Source organism: Loxodonta africana, chromosome 16, assembly GCF_030014295.1.
Source record: "Loxodonta africana isolate mLoxAfr1 chromosome 16, mLoxAfr1.hap2, whole genome shotgun sequence".
NCBI classification, from domain to species: domain Eukaryota; kingdom Metazoa; phylum Chordata; class Mammalia; order Proboscidea; family Elephantidae; genus Loxodonta; species Loxodonta africana.
In genome coordinates this window covers 61,425,402-61,443,262 of record NC_087357.1, presented here as the reverse complement: position 1 = coordinate 61,443,262, position 17,861 = coordinate 61,425,402, and the positions used below count along the sequence as shown (strand labels likewise).

The 17,861-nt window shown below is 37.0% G+C and overlaps 1 protein-coding gene across 1 annotated transcript in view; it reads right to left on the bottom strand.

Moving 5' to 3' along the window:
- The window catches only part of REEP3 (receptor accessory protein 3), an 87,729-nt gene that overhangs the window by 48,349 nt on the left and 21,519 nt on the right, over positions 1 to 17,861 (bottom strand). Inside the window, exon 2 of the mRNA XM_064269628.1 lies at positions 1,249 to 1,321. Within this exon, the coding sequence (XP_064125698.1) occupies positions 1,249 to 1,321 (73 nt within the window). The remainder of the gene's footprint in view (positions 1 to 1,248; positions 1,322 to 17,861) is intronic.

The following is a 17,861-nucleotide window of genomic DNA, read 5'->3' as shown; positions in this document are numbered from 1 at the left end:
TAGCAGCTGAGCTCTTAAACACTGCGCCACCAAGGCTCTGATGAAATATGAGTCAGAAATAGGAATGAAGTATTGATACATACTACAATGTAGATGAATCTCAAAAATATTCCGTTACGTAAAAGAAGCCAGAAGCAAAGGTCACATATTGTCTGATTCCATTTCTATGAAGTATTCAGGATAGGTAAATCCATGAACAGGAAGCAGACTGGTGGTTGCTAGGGTCTAGAGAGAGTGAATAAGAAGTGATTGCTTAATGGGCACAGGGCTTTATACTGTAGTGATAAAATGTTTTGGAATAAGATAGAGATGGTAGTTGCACAATATTGCGAAACTAAATGCCACGGAATTACTCCCTTTAAAAGGACTCATTTTATGCTGTGTGAATTTCAGTAGGCGTGGCGGGGTGCGGGGTGGGGAGGGAAGCCACGGCTACTGATGTACCGACTCCTTACCTCCCTACCGACTCCTGACCCCTGCTGACTATCCACCAATAAGATCTCCTCTGCTATTCTCTGAAAATTCATTCCATCACAGATGGTAAACTATGCCAAGATTTATAGGTGGAAAAGGCTCGTTACATGAAACAGTATGGATAAAATTGGGAAAGAAGAGAACTTATAGAAATGAGAAAAAATAAACACAATAAGGAGAAGCGGCGGGGGGGGGGGAGGAGGAGCCACAATACTAGAGAACAGGGAAGAAGAAACTGAAAGAGAGAAGAAAAAATGTTGAGTAGTCAAAAGGAAATCACTACAAATCCAGCTTGTTTCATGAAGGAAAAAAGATTACATCTGTCAGTAGTGATAAAGTATCTGCATATCTGAATCGATCAGAAAGCAATAAAACCCCGATGACACAAGAAAAAGGCTTTGGGCCCAGAGAGATATATTCTCAATGTACCAATAAATCTGTAAGGCTAAAAACAAACAAACAACAAACGCTCCCCCAAACCAACCCCTTAATATACTGGAATTTACAGACTAAATTAAGAGCTATCTCTGATGACTATCCTGGGAACCATACATTTACTTAAGTGCCAATGACAGTGAATGATTTTTCGAAGTCCACTTTAGAATTGTCTTCAAAATTAGTTTCTTAAAAAAAGAGTGACTTCATTACTTCGCATTTAAACCGTTATTTTAACCCAAAATATTACAGCTGTTTCTAAAAGAATAATGGGTTTCTCTAACCTTGTACATCATTACACAGTCAGCCTGGATTAAGCACTCAGGAAACTATACTTACATATTCTTTCACGTTTTTTGTTTTCACAGCTTTGTAGGAATAATACGCAGGATAAAGCATTCCAAACACCAACCTAAAAGGAAAAAGTATGAGAAGACAAATCAAACACAGCAGTGATTGTAACAGCTCATGAAAATTTACCTAATAGAAAAGTAGAAAGTACACCCACGATAGTATCAATTTCTGTGACTGATAATTTGTGTATAAACTAGACCCACTCAGAAAAAAAAAATAAAAAATTTTTTGGTTTTATTATTTTTTTCACTCAGAAAAGCAAGGTAAAAATCAATCTTTTTTTTACAAAAAGATGATGTCAATTTCAATGCTTTAGATGGCTTCATATGAATGAAATATGTATTTTTGAAAAAATATTAACATTTAAAGCCTTTTTTTTTCCTGATCACAAAAAATATTCTGTGATTTCTCCAAGAACGTTTGGTAAATGTAGAAAGTCACCAAAAGTAAAATAAAAATTATCTTTATCCTACCAGTCAGAGACAACCACAGGGAACATTTTATTGACTGTGTATTCCACTTTTTTTTTTAATCTATTGTGTAATATACCTAAAACACACATGCATAAATTTGTGGTAATGAAAAAGTGCTCCTTCACTGCCATTAGTTGAAAAAGCACTGGCTTCTAAACATAATGACAGGGCTGTGGAACAATGTTTGATATACTTATTATAATAAAAAAATATGTACTAAAATAACTCTTCAAGTCATTTATAAAGTGACTTTAAATCACTAAAAGAACTTAATATCATCTCTAAAGATTATTTTACCAGATCCAGGAGATATGCACATATAATGAAATGATGATCGTGGAAATGCATGACACAGTATATAGCTTTTACGATTGGCATTTTCATGCATCCTAAATATTGTTCTACAGTATTAGTCTTAATGTCTACATTGCATTCCACACTGAGATTTCTATAAAAACCAAACCAAATCTGTTGCTGGTTGAGTCGACTCCGACTTAAAGCGACCCTACAGGACAAGAGTAGAACTGCCCTACAGAGTTTCCAAGAAGGGCCTGGTGGATTCGAACTGCCAGCCTTTTGGTTAGCAGCTGTAGCACTTAACCACTACACCACCAGGGCTTCCAACAGTTTATTTAAATGATCCTGAATTTATAGGCTTCTGGTTAATTTCTGAGGTTTTGCTATTGTACATAACACTGTAAAAAACATTTTTTGTGTACATTGATGGTCACGTCCTGCCTGTGAAGTTGCTGCTTCAAAGGATACAGGTTATTTTTATCTATTATAAAAATGCCCTCCAGTGAAGTTGTTTCAATTTACCTTCCTATACACTGCCAATAGAAAAGTTACAAAGATAGTACAGATAGTTCCCATATACCCCACACCCAGTTTACCCTATTATTAATATCTTACATTAGTACGATACATTTGTCACAATTAATGAACCAATAAGGAGCCGTGGTGGTGCAGTGGTTAAGCACTCGTCTACTAACCGAAAGGCTGGTGTTTACAATCCACCAGCCTCTCCTCGGAATAAAGATGTGGCAGTCTGCTTCCATAAAGATTTATAGCCCTGGAAACCTATGGAGCAGTTCTACTCTGTCCTATAGGGTCCCTATGAAATGGAATTGACTCCACAGCAATGGGTTTGCTTTTAGACTTGATGAACCAATATTGATACATTATTTATTAACTAAAGTCCATACTTTATTCAAGTATATTGTAGGATGCCCCTCTACTGAAATCTGTCTGATGTTTTCCTCACGATTAGACTGGGGTTTTAGGTTTTGGAAGGAAGATCATGGAGGTAAAGTACCATGCTCATCACATGATATATCAGGAGCACATACTTATCAACATGACTTATTCTTACGTTAACCTTGATCACCAGGCTGCGGTAGTGCTTTGGAAGCGGGTCACTATGTGCAGCCAACTCTTAAGGAGTGGGGAGCTATGCTCTACCTCTTTGAGGGAGGAATACCAAAACCAAAAGCAAAACAGAAAACAAACCCATTGCCTTCGAGTTGATTCTGACTCATAGCGACCCTATAGGACAGAGACGAACTGCACCAGAGAGTTTCGAAGGAGCAGTTGGTGGATCTGAACTGTCGACCAGAGCGGATAATATCTACACAAATTACTTGGGATTCTTGTGCATAGGAGATTTGTCTATTCTTTCCCAGTTGTTTATTTATTCAACCATTTATATCAGTATGGACTCATGCATATTTTTATTTTACACTTTGGGTTACAGTCCAGTTCTACTTTATTTGTTGCTCAAAGCTTTGGCCATTAGAGAGCTTCCAGTTAGCTCCTGTATCCCCCTTTAGACTATACTATCATTGTAAGCTTTGGGAACACTTCCTTACTTTTATGCACAAGAAGATGCTCTAGGCTCATCTTGCTATTTCCAGACCCAGTCCTAGAACTGGCCATTTCTCTAAGGAACCCTAGTCTTTCTATTGGAGAATAGTATCAGAAACCAAACTCTGGGTGCTACATGTACTTTTTGCTACTGGAGTATTATTGATTCTAGGCCCTGCTTTTCTATCTGCTAAGTTTAACTAATTTTTTTTACGTAATTTTTACTGTTTGATTTTATTTGTGAATTTTGCTGAAATGCATATATTGTGTATTTGTAAATCTTTATTTTGTATTTGCAATTGTTAACTAAGCTTTTCTAATCCTGAGAGCAAGTAAATACACATCTCTAGCTATCTATCTCTATCTATATATCTATCTAGTTCATTTACAGTTTTAATTTGGGGGAGGGGCAGTAAACACCTGGTGCCTTTCTTATCGCTCACAAAGTTGAGAACTGGGTTTGGGACTTCGGTCACTGGTCATAGGAATACCAAGTCTTCTCTAAAAAAAAAAAAAAAAAAAAACCCAAACCCATTGCCGTCAGGTCAATCCTGACTCACAGCAACCCTACAGGACAGAGTAGAACTACCCGACAGGGTTTCTAAGGAGCGCCTGGTGGATTTGAACTACCAACCTTTTGGTTAGTAGCCATTATATTATCCCTTACCAGCTGGAAGCCACAACATTAGCAATCTCTGCTTTACCTAACAATACTACTCTGTGAATGGTGCTTCATCCAGAGCCAGCACCAGATTTTAGATAGCTGTGCCACAGAGCTTTTCACGTTAACAGGGGCTTTCTACAAAGTGCGTAGGCAGTCCAGCTTACAGACTGCTAGGGAAGCGATCTCTCTACTCAAATAAGCATCTATCCTTAAGAAGTGAGGTAGAGACAAGAGCCCAATTCCCATGTCTGCTATATGTTCATCCTCCCTGTAGACACTAGGCATGTATGATCCCCTAGTTTGCCAATACAATTATATTTTATATATGCAAGTTAACAGTTTTAATCTACTTTGCATTTTTCTTTAGGCTTTGGACACAACTGATGTATTATCTTCCATATTCACACACAATCTGGTACCACAGATTTAAATTCAACATGAGAGTCTTTATTTCTATCTCTAGATGGATCTTTGACTCTGCCTCTTCTGATACTACATCCATCCAATTTGTAATCCACTCCTGCTGGTTCTTCCTTGGTGAGAGGACAGGCATTCATCTCCCTCTTTTGTTTTCAAACCTGTGGCCAATGATACTTTTGGGCTCATGCCATCTCATCTGACTTATTGAATAGTTTCCCAACACATTCCTCTGGCTCCACTGTCAGACTAATCTTTTTAATATACCTGCAACACCCCTTGCTTAAAGACTCCAATAGCTGGCCTCCTCACCTCCATGCCAACCAGCCCCTGCAGGGGCTCATCAGAACATAATTTGAAAACCACTGCCTTATACAAACCATCTGTTCCAACATGGCTTCCTCAATATGCCTCTTGTATTTCTGTTTCACTCCTGAAATGTACACTTCTTGCTCGGAATGCCTCCCTCTCTTCCCATCCTTACTTTTCTACTTTTCCCCTCGCCCCGTGTTTAATTAAATCACATCTTTTCTTCAAGATCCAGCCCTCCTCCATAGACTTAAATTAATTTCATTTTGACTTTTAGAAGAATTTGTCAGGATTAGTCATTTTGAATTTTGCATATTCTATCTCAAATTGTTTGATGTATTTTTAATGTATATAACTGACTTTCAGTAAAAGCTCAGCGCTAGTTGATACAATGCCCAGATGCTCTGCCTTTATTTTTTAACCTTTGTATTGAACAGAATAAGTGGAGCAAATAAATGCAATATCCCTAACACCTAACCAACTTTCTTGCAAGAGGAGAAAACAATAACATATTTCACTTGGAACATGGGAAAGATTAAATGTTTTAATGAATAGTGGGACAATTTTTAAGGATGGCCACTATAATATACTTTATTACTGCTCCAATGTGAACATTACTTAGCAATTTATTACTAACATCTGTAATATTTTTTTAGATTTCTTGGTTTATTTTATTTTAACACTGGGGTCTACTGTAGATGTTTCCAACTTGGGAGGCTAGGCGTAAGGCCAAATCATGAGCATAGTGTACAAAACCAAATAAAGTTTATTTTAGAAGGCCATCTACAAGATAAACTCATGGTTTATAAAGGGACTACTTGCTACAAATAAAACTCACCTATAAATTTGAATATTGTTTCAGTTACAGAGGCAGAAAGAAACCCTTATTCATTTCCTCTTAGTCTTATTTCTGCCTAAAGAGGGAAAACTGCCAAAATATTCATGACACCCCTTTCTCAAAATAAGGTGAAGTTGCCTATTGAAATGTACAAATGTTGGCTATTTTGAATAATTTATGCTATTTGAAAACAGAAAAAAAAAATCACTTATGAGGATGCAACAGTGGAGATGGTCCTTGTATCTTTAGCTATTTCCTGGACAAATGTTCAGATATAATCCATCCTTCCTCAACATTTCTTCAAAGCATTATAGCATTTTTGAAATAGCATGTTGGGAGTAGTAATGTCATTAAAACATAAAATTTATTCACATAATTTCATAAAAAACAGATTAAAAGTGCTATTTCTGATTAAGATCCTAACAACAGCTAACTGTAGAATTTTTGCAAAACGCAGAAAAGAATAAGAAAGAAACTAAGTCACCGGTATTTCATTACTGAGTGAACTCTCTTTCTGTTAATGGTTTTTTCAAACATTTCAATGCTTTTATTTTAATTTTAATCAACCTTTTCTGAAGTCTGATATAGCATATTCCCTCAAATCCTTTAAAGAAAAAAAAGTTAATTCATATTTAAACAGGTTACAAAGCTCTACTACCAAGGATTTAAACTTTTTAAATGTTATTCTTACTGTCAGACTTTTAAAAGACTTATTACAAAAATGGAAATATATAAAAATAGAACGGTATTAATATAATTAATCCCCATATACCTATCACCCCACCACCTGTCAGTTTGTTGTACTGTGGTGGCTTGCATGTTGCTATGATGCTGGAAGCTATGCCACCGGTATTTCAAATATCAGCAGGGTCATTCACGGTGGACAGGTTTCAGTAAAGCTTCCAGGCTAAGACAGACTATGAAGAAAGACCTGGTGATCTAGTTCTGAAAATTAGCCAATGAAATCCTATGGATTACAACATGATATTGTTTGATATAGTGCTGGAAGATGAGCCCCATAGGTTAGAAGGTACTCAAAATACACAGTGGCTGCAACGAAGGGCTGGAGCATACCAACGATGGTGAAAATGGCACAGAACTGGGCAACGTTCGTTGTACATGGGGCTCCCACGAGCTGGGGCCAACTCGACAGCAACTAACAGAAACATACCTATCACCTAATTTTAAAAATTATTAAGAGTCATGTACTCTTAACATTTTGGTATAATCTTTCCCAGTTTTAAAAAAAACAGTAAACAGCTTAGAGCATATAGAGATTTCTACCTTGCCCTTTTTACTCAGCGATACACTATGAGCATTTTCTTGTATCTGGAAATACTTTTTTAAGAGCATCATTTAACAACTACATGGTATACTATTCTTTCATAGAAATGATGGAAACCCTGGTGGCATAGTGGTTAAGACCTTGGCTGCTAACCCAAAGGTCAGCAGTGCAAATCCACCAGGCGCTCCTTGGAAACCCTAGGGGGCAGTTCTACTCTGTCCTACGGGGTCGCTATGAGTCGGAATCGACTTGACGGCAGTGGGTTTGGTTTTTTTGATTTTATGTAAATGATAATCATTCAAATTCTTTCCTGTGTGTTTAGTTTATGCTATGACAGACCATCATGCCATGACTAGAATAACCGCAATTATTTACAGGCCACTTTACATTAGGGGCAATGTTAAACACTTTATGTATATCATTCATTTCATTCTCAGAATAATACCACGAGATGGGTGCAATTTTTACTCCTATTTTATGGATGCGAAGGCTGAAATTTAAAGAAGTTAAGAAACATTTGCAAGTTTGTATACAACAAATCACACAGAAGTTGGGAGGCTGGGTTCAAAGCCAGGCACTCTCACTTCAGAATCCACACTTAAAATTGCTGCTTATTTCCTGATGACATTTTCCTAGAAGTGGGATAACTGAGTCAAGAGGTCTGAACTTTTGAAGGCCTTTGCTATACAGTGTCATATTGCTCTTTAACAGATGAATTACATAAGGCAGGAGGGTCAAGAGCCCTGTCAGGAACCAGCTAATCACACTTATCCGTTGTATGTACTGAGGTTCCTGAGAAAGATTTCCCCTAGGGAGAAAGCATCCTAAGCATCAAAAATCCATTGAAAAAGCATTTTTTTTCCAACAGTTGAACTGTTTTTCTAAGACAATAAGATACCACACAGTGTATAAATTGTTCCTAAAAGGACAAAAAAAAAAAAATCCAAATAATACAGTTAGTGATGTTAACCTTTAATTTTTGAAATACTTTTTCTTTCGTTTTTTAAAAAATTATTTTGTTGTTGCTGTTAATATATGCAGCAAAGCACACACCAGTTCAACAGTTTCTACATGTACAATCCACTGATATTAATTACATTCCTCAAGCTGTATAACCATTCTCACCCTTCTTTTCTGATTTGTTCCTTCCCCATTGACGTAAATTCATTGCCTCCTAAGGTTCCTATCTAATCTTTTGAGTTGCTGTTGTTAGTCTGAACTCAGTAGATAGTTCTCAAAAGAGTATAATGCTCAAGGCAGACAGTTTTTACTCCTTAAGCTAAACTACTGTTTGGTTTCAAGAAGACTTGAGGGGATATTTTTGGTTTAAGGTTTAAAGATTATTTTAGGGCACTAATTTCAGGGTTTCATTCAGTCTCCATGGCTCCAGAAAGTCTGGCATCCATGAGAATCTGAAATTCTATTCTGCATTTTCCCCCTTTTGATCAGGATTCTTCTATAGAGTCTTTGATCAAAATTCTGAACTACTTTTAATTTTCCCTAAAATTATCTTTACATTATAAATTTTTTCTCTAGTTATGTAAAGGTGTTTGAATAATACTTTTTAAAAAGTAAATATAATAAATAGTTTATTGCTGATAATAATTTACATGTTACTAATACTGAAAACATAGACACATGTGCCAACCAATCAGAACTGATGTTGGCACATAATACAATCAGATAACTATTTTTAAATTAAAAAAATAATTTAAATCAGCACACTTCCTGAGTATAACAATACTGCATGCTCACATATGAATTACTTGGCAAATTCTTCTTATTCTACTGCTTTCAGAACCATGATTAGATTTTTTAAAAATTTATGATTATGGCGTTCTATTAGACTAAAGCACAAAAACAACTCAGTGAGACTAGAGATGAACTAAAATGGAATAAAAAATATCTACTAGTAAATAAGCAAAATAAACTATAGACCAAATACCAGAATGAAGACACAGGTACTAGTATATTAGGATGATTTTTGACATCAGTGTTTTTCCTCTAGAGGGAATCTTTCTTAGGAACCTCATTAAATAAATAAACGAGATCAGCAGGTTTCTGAGATAATTTAATTTCATCAATTGTAGAATCCTCCAAGGGGGTCCTAGACCCTTGAGAACTATTTTAAAATTATCTCCTGTAACTGGTCACCTGGTTCACAAACCTGTCTGTGTATAAGAATAACATAGTAATGAGAACTTTTAGAAGCGGGGCCCAAGAATCTGAATTTCTAAATTCTGTATTGGCACCAAACTAAGGTGTGAGAGTATTATGCTTACTTTGGTTCTAGGTTGAAACTGATTAGGATTGAGCAATATGCTGTCAGTATGGTAAACCGGTTTCAGTCTAACAGGGTTTTTTAAAGTAATACGAAAGTGACTATAGGTGATCTTGACTTTTGCTGAACGCTAAAAAGAACAAAAAACAAAGAACTAAGCAATCATGATGAGGAAAAAGAGAAAAAGTTACACAGAGTAAGCTAAAGTAACAACAATTTAGCAAATCTTTGCAAATAAAGAATTTGTGTTTGCTTAAGACCAAATGTGTAAGATTACCCAGGGAATCTGGTGACATGGTGCAAGTTCCAGTGACAACCACTGTACTGGTGTGCATTCTTCCTATGTTACACTTCCTGTATAAGTCGTTCTGCCACTCATTAAGCAACCATCACGTAGCAAAAGTTTCTGCAATAATCATGGCCAAAAAAATATGAAATTCTGTCTTGTACAAATTTCAAGAAAAAGAGATAAGCTGCCAAAAATGCCTCCTAGAAGAAAATTCCCACATAGTAAAATAACAGTAAACTGGCCGTCAGGTAGCTATAACCCTAAAGAAAAACACATTTTCCAAAGATGAAAACTACATACAGAATGAAAAAGTCAAACTCATAGGAAATAAACCCAGATCTTGAATTCTATAACCAAAAGTGCAAGTTTAGAACTGGCAAGGAAAGAATACAATAATAATTCCCTTGAAAGACTTCATACATTATTGAATTACAGTATCAAGAGCTCTGAAGCTTGGAATTTTCATGTTGCTCATGTTCAACGTCTAATTTTACTCCAGAGCTTCTGATTTCTACTCTAAAAGTAAATCTAAAGATCAATCAAAGGGGGAAAAAAAAAAATCAATCTATGGCCAATCAGACTCACACTTTATCATTCTCTCACTCCTGCTGGCCACTGCCCCACCCCCCCCACTACAACCACAAGGGCCTACTCTGTGGCAAGCCCAAAAATAAAACAAATAATGTTTGAAAAGAATGCTGAACTCAGTACAGAATACACTATAGAACCAAGGATTACAAACCCCTGACGCACTCAAGCAGTAACCCAGTGTCCTGTGAGCAGGGTTCCGCAGAACAGTTCACAGAGCTGAAAGAAGGTGATGGCCCCATATCTACAGCATTCCAGTTTATCAGGTGCAATTTTTCCATTCCAATTGCCAAAAGCACTGTCAACAAGAAATTCATAGATGGGCTGGGCGGTAGTGTTCTATTTCTATAGATGATAAACCTAAGGCTCAGAAAGATTAAGGATCTTATGAATCAAGCATCCAGCAAGAAAGCAAAAACATAATACAATGAACTTCTAATTTCAAAACCTGTGCTCTTTCTTTCATACCAAAAAACTATGTACTTCCTACAATACATAGCTTATAGCGGACCTCCAATAAATATTAGCAGTTGAATGAAGTCAATAGTCAGAAGTTCGCTAAGTAAATATAATTGTGACCCTCCAATATACTTCTGCCATACATAAAAAAAAAAAATCTTCAATTAATATTCGTCTCACTCTCTTTAATTCCTATCAAACAGGTTAGGTGGCTATACCTGAAAAAACAAAAAACAAAAAACCTGAAGGAGGTTAAGAATTACTCATATCATCCAACCAACCCCTGACTCCTTAGTAACTCTAAATCCAGCAGAACTGTTTGCTTTATTTAGCCCAGTAAGAACAGAATCTGTTAAAACCCGAATTTACCTATTAGGCCCATCAACATTAAAGATAACTTGAGAGTTCACTTGTAATCTAACGGTTAAAAAAAAAAATAAAGCTTTTGCTGAAGAAAAATCACCAAATTTGGTGAAGAAAATTTTCTCTCCTAAAATACATTTCTTTATACAATTAAAAGGAGGATGAGTAAGAAAAGCCATCAACATGGATTCTACTCTGTTCTATGCAATTCTAAAAAATGCAATTCAGTTGGTATTAAAACCCAGCGCTGTCGAGTCGATTCCGACTCATTACATGACTACAAAGTGAACATCCCTGAATTGAACTCAGATCTAAAATTGCTGCCAAGTCCTGCCATAGGACATTCATCCCTACTGTGCAATCCAAGCTACAGCCAACTCACAAATGAGCACTACAACTCTTTATGAGGCTCCACACAATCTGAAGTGAATTTAATATTTTGCTTTCAAATAATCTTTTTAATTCCTCTCCACTAAACAAACGCAAATAGCACTTATGGCATACTACGTGCCAGGTGCTGTTTCTTCTAGCACTATGGATACAATAGTGAACTCACCACTGCTTCTTAATTACATCTAAATTTGTGATGCTGATTTCAGAAACAAAACATACTAACGCCATATTTCTTACACCACTTCCTTTGTTTCGTTTACTCATATCTTTCTAGTACCGCCAGTATCTCCAACTCAGTAATTTTTTTCCCACGCCACTCCCTATAGCCAGAACAATCTTCCCCTTTATGGAGGGAACTGTCTCTCCTCTCAATGACACTCTACATGTTACTATTTTATATTAATGAGGTTGAAAGGTTTGGTCTCTTTATTCTGTAGAGCAAACGAACAATAACAGAAATTAAACTACAAAATTAACAACCAGAACATAAAAATTAAACATTGTAAAAGCATTTTAAAACACTCTGTGTTCTCTTGAGAGAATGTCTAAGTACTTTCTTTGTCAAGAAAATCAGAGAGGTGGAACATTTATTTCTATCGTGGTCAACTTAACAGAAAAAGAAAGCTAAAATGTGCCCCAAGAACTATAACCCACTGCCGTGGAGCCAATCAGACTCACAGCGACCCTACAGCACAGAGTAAAACTGTCCCATGGGTTTTCCAAGGCTGTAATCTTTATGGAAGCTGACTGCCGTATCTTTCTCCTGTGGAGAAGCTGGTAGGTTTGAACTGCCAACCTTTCGACTAGCAGCCGAGTGCGTGACCTTTGCACCACTAGAGATCCTACTATAATACTGCCTAATTTAATCAGACATCAGTAATTATAGCACAAAACCAGCAAGCTGGCTGGCTGGCTGGCACCATCAAGCCCTCTGACTTTTTATGAAACGTTGCTCATTGTTTCACGAAAGGCAGTTTTGGATGACTCTACTCCCACTCTTGAGAAATGGTATAATCTCCACCAATCCTGACTTTTTCTACTTTTTATTCCCCCTAGAAAAACATATAAAAATGATTAAACGAAGGGCACTGATCTATCAATTGAAAAGAGAGGTGTGTTAAAATTTCTCACCATGCAAAGACTGTTCTATGTGAAAGACTAAAGAAAAATGACAACTAAATGCAACGTGTGATCCTTAACTGGATTCTGTATTAAAAACAATAATAGCTGTTTTTGGCATTATGATTCTTAATAAAACAACAGGGCATTATTGGGGTAACCTGTCAATTTGAATATGGACTGTACTTTAGATATTAATATTTTATCAGTTATATTTCTTAGATGATACTAACCTTGTGGATATATAAGAGAATGCCCTTGTCCTTGGGTAATAATTACTCAAGGAACTAGGACTAAAATGTTATGATGCTTGCAACTTACTTTTTAAAATAAACCTTTTATTTGAGAATAGCTTTAGATACACAGAAAAATTGCAAAGATAGAGGTGATAGTTCTCACATAATCCACACCCAACTTCCCCTATTACCAAAATCTTAAATTAGTACAGTACACTTACTACAATTAACAAGCCAATATTGACACATCATTGTTAACTAAAGTCCCTCAAACCCATACTTTATTCAGGAATCCTTGGGTGGCACAAACAGTTAAAATGTTTGGCTGCTAAACGAAAGGTTGGAGGTTCAAGTCTACCCAGAGGTATCTCAAAACAAAGGCCAAAGGATCTACTTCCAAAAACTTGGCCAGTGAAAACCCCATGGAGCAGTTCTACTCTGACACACATAAGGTCACCATGAGTAGGAATTGACTCTATGGAAACTTTACCTTGCTGGGTTTTTAGCCTCTGAGCAATCTGCACCTTCTAGTCAGATCACTGTGCATTTTTAAAAACAGACTTTATCTAACTTTTTTTTCTTGTTTTCAATGGGCGTTATATTTTTGTCCACCAGATTGCTGAAAATGAAACTCCAAGCTGCTCTTCATATTTAAATTTTCAGAGGCTTTGTTTTAAAAAAGATAATCAGAAAAACCCTGAAGGAGAAATGGAATCAGTTTCTCATGAGGAACCTCTGGGGCTGGAGGAAATAGTGTGGGAGTTCCCTCTACCTGATGTGAATTACACAAATTCATCACCTAAACTATTGCTTATGTGTGGCAGTGCTTCACACTATTCGATGCTTCTGGTCAAAGTGCTTTTCTTAAGACAGTAATCTCCTGCTCAAAACAGATTTCTTTCTGCTTTAAATACACAGCCATTCATTTTTTAGGCCAAATTTGTACAATATCAATTCTTATTCAATCCTAAAGATTTAGTAGTACAAAATAAAATCCCAGGAAGCCCTAATTCTTTCCCCAAAGATATATAAAGAGGGTGGAAATGTGGTTCAGTGTTACATAATGCTGCAACCCACTCCAGAAACAGAAACGAGCGCCTAGCAACAGTAAAAGGTCATCTCAGGAGAGTGCGGATTGCTCATTGGAGCATTGGAAACGCAGATGCTTTTCTATCCTTATCACTTCCAGTCCCCCTTCTACACACACGCTGGTTACCTTGGATCCCAGTGCCATCTCATGAAAACTTTCCTTCTATGACAATCAATAACGGACACTCAGGGCAGCCTCTATTTTTAGGTTACATTCTTGAAAAAAAGGCAAAATAAATTTTGAAGCATTGGAAGAAAACATGCATTCTGTGTGTACAGAACATCTCTACACATTCTTGTTCCCCAGCGACCATCTATTTCTTTTAGAGTATGAAATGCCAGTTTTCTTGGTGGTACTTTCCTGACTCTATCCCCCATCCTAACCACACCAGAAACAAGTGAAAGCCACTTTTTTTTTTTTTTTCTTTCATATGTTTACTGGATGTTTGCCTCCTCCTTCTTGGGGGTGTTGAGTATCTTGTCCAAGTTTTGGTCCACTTTTCTTTATGCATTCTAAATATGAGCCCTTTGTCAGGTTTATAGGTTACAAATATTTCCTCACATCTCTTTTCACTCTCTTACTAGTGTCCTTTAAGTAATGAAAAGAGCTTAATTCTAGTCTAGTTCAGTCGATCAGTCTTTGCCTTTATGACTAATGCTTTTTGTGTCCTGTTTAATATTTTTTTCCTTTAATTAAAAGTCATAAAGGTATTTTTCTACATTATCTTCTAGACATTGTTTTATTTTCATCTACAATCAGTCTGGAACTGATTTTTTGTGTATGGTCTGGTGTAGTGACCACAAATACTGTATACGGATAGCCAACTGACACAGGACCATTCTTGTGAAGAACCGTTCTCCACTGCTTTGTAGTGCCATCTTTGTCATGAAACAAGTATTTATGTATGTGTAGGTCTCCTTCTAGCCTCTATGCTATCCTATTGGCCTATTTGTCCATCTTGCCCCAATACCACATTGTCTTAATTAATGTAGTTTTACAATATATCTGAATATCTGATTAAGTAACTCATCCTACTATTGATATCTGATCAAGTCATTCCACTATTTTTCTTCTTTGTTCTTCTACTTAATGACTGTCTTAGCCTTTTACACTCGGCTGTTCTTTGCCCTTTGCCTTTCCATACACATTTTAGAAATAACTTGTCAATTTTCTTCCCTTCTCTAGGTATACTCATTTCCAAAGTGAGCTTATCTAGTGTCATTGCTTTGAATATCCATAGTCAATCTGTCAAACAATGCTCTTCGTTCTATCTTTAAAGCCAGTTTAGAATCTGACCACGGTGCCAACCTGGTCCAAATCACCAGCCGCCTCTCACTGGTTTTTAAAAATAGCCTTCTTCCAGAAGAGGGAGACAGGTGCTGGTTGAATGGTCATGGGGAATACAGGGTGGAGAGGAGGAACGTGCTGTTTCGTTAGGGGAGAGCAGCTAGGGTTACACAGTAAGGCGTATATAAGTTTTTGCATGAGAGGCTGACTTGATTTGTAGACTTTTACTTAAAGCACACACACACGCACACACACACACACACACACACACACAGAAAGCCTCCTTTCCAACTTGTCTCGGAGCTCTGTCCTTGTCCCTTTACAGTCTATTCTCCACTGTAGAGAGATTCTTTAAAAACACAGATCTTATAGTGTCACTCCTCTGTTCAAAACCCTCCACCGGCTTTCCACTTCACTCAGAGCAAACCCTAATGTTGCCAACAATGGCCTACATTCCTGGTCTCACTGCTAGTGTACTCCAGTCACAATGACTTCCTCGTTCTGAGCACAGCCCCCCTTAGGGCTTGAACTTGGTCCCCTCCTGTCCTACAACACTCTTCCCCCAGATATCTGCATGGGTAATTCCCTTACCTCCTTCAAGTCTTTGCTCAAATGTCACTTCTCACAGAGGCCTTCTTTAACTACCCTATTTAAAATTGCAATTTACTCCTTGAAACTAAATGAAAGCTCTATTCCGAAGAAAATATTCTATCTTTTAACAGAAGCATAACATGACAAAGTATTGCCCAAGATAATCAATTTTAAAAGATATTTCATTTTTTTTCAAATAAACAATTCTGTCTTTCTTGTATTTGTTAAAAATATTAAGACAGCCACAGAGAGTAACCAAACCCAAGATAAATACCACAAAGCAGCAGCTGATATCCCCTTCTGCTGGCCGTTGATCCCAGTTTTTTGGTTTTTATTTTTTTAATGTGTGGAGAAAGACCATGTAAATCAAATGCTTAACTAAACTCTAATGTATGTATACTCATACTCCAACTCCCAGCAATCCTACAGGACACAGTGGAACTGCCCCATAGAGTTTCCAAGGAGTGCCTGGTGGATCTGAACCGACATTTTGGTTACTAGCCGTAGCACTGAGTCGGAATCGACTTGACGACAACGGCTATGGTTTTGTTTTAACGTACGTACGTGTATGTATACATATATATATACATGGAGAACTGGGAAATTTCCAATGGGGAAATTTTCTCAAAATCCTAAGACTATGAGGATATGGGTATTTTGTACTATAGCAGTTATTCTAGAAAATTAATATGTAATATTTTATCTATATTAGAGAATGTATGTAGTATATATGCAAGTTATGAAATCTAACAACAAAATGAACACTGCGAACCCAATACCCAAATTAAGATGAGAACATTACCAATAACATTCCATCTACTGTGTGCTTCTTCCTCATCTACCAAAGTGCTCCAATTGCCCTTCTCTATTAATTCAACACCTTAAAGTTGCTGTTATTGTGGTTTAAACTTCCTTTACCTCTTTTAACCTGTTCTTCCTCTCATGTATTCTGTCTCATGAAATGGTGACACCTCCCACTCAAATAACCCAAGCCAGAAATCTAAAATTCCTTCCTCCTCCCTACCACCCATCTGTCAGTTTGTCTTACTGTGGTGGCTTGTGTGTTGCTGTGATGTTGGACGCTATGCCACCGGTATTTCAAATATCATCAGGGTCACTCATGGTGGACAGGTTTCAGCACATCTTCCAGACTAAGACAGCCTTTGAAGAAAGGACTACATATCTACTTCTGAAAATTAGCCGATGAAAACCCTATGGATTGTAACAGAATACTGGATGATGGAGTGTTGGAAGACAAGTGCCCTAGATTGAAAGGTACTCAAACTACAACAATGGACTCAAGCAGACCACGGTTGCAAGTCTCTGCAACATTTCATTCTGTTGTACACGGGGTCACCATGAGTTGGAGTCAATTCAACAGCAAATAACAACCACTACCACCACCATCACCTCACATCCAATCACCAAGTTTTGTCAAATTTATCCCCTAAATCTCAAATCTGTCCTCAAGTCCCAAACACCAGAACCTTAATTCTGACCCTTATTTTTCATGGGGACTATCTGCCCTCATTCATTTCCCCCACTCACCCTGTTAATATCATTACTTAAAATCTTTGAACTGCTTTCTCCATAAAGAAAAAAACTCCTCAGCAGGCTATGCAAGGTTAGACCTAATTTAGCTAACTCTTCTGGCTTCTATAATCTCATTTTTTGCAGTACTGTGCTTCAATGACATTGAACTACTTGCTCTTTCCCAAGAGAGACATGCTATTTTATGTTTCTATGACTTTGCATATTTTGTTCCCTCTGCCTGAAGCCTCTTCTCAAGGGGGATAACTTCAAAGACAGTTGAAAGGTAATTTTTCTTTTAGGGGATTTCCTTGGCTCCCTAAGTGAGGAACCCCTTCTTTGAATTCTTGTAGCATCTTGTACATACTTGACACCATACTACCAGCAAGAAAAGTGACTCTGGGCAAGTCATTAACCTTTCTCTATTTCCTTCCCTTAAATGCAGTAATAATAGTGACAACCTTACTGTGAGCATTAAATGAGTTAAACCGTGTAACAGTGCCAGGTACATGGTACACACTCT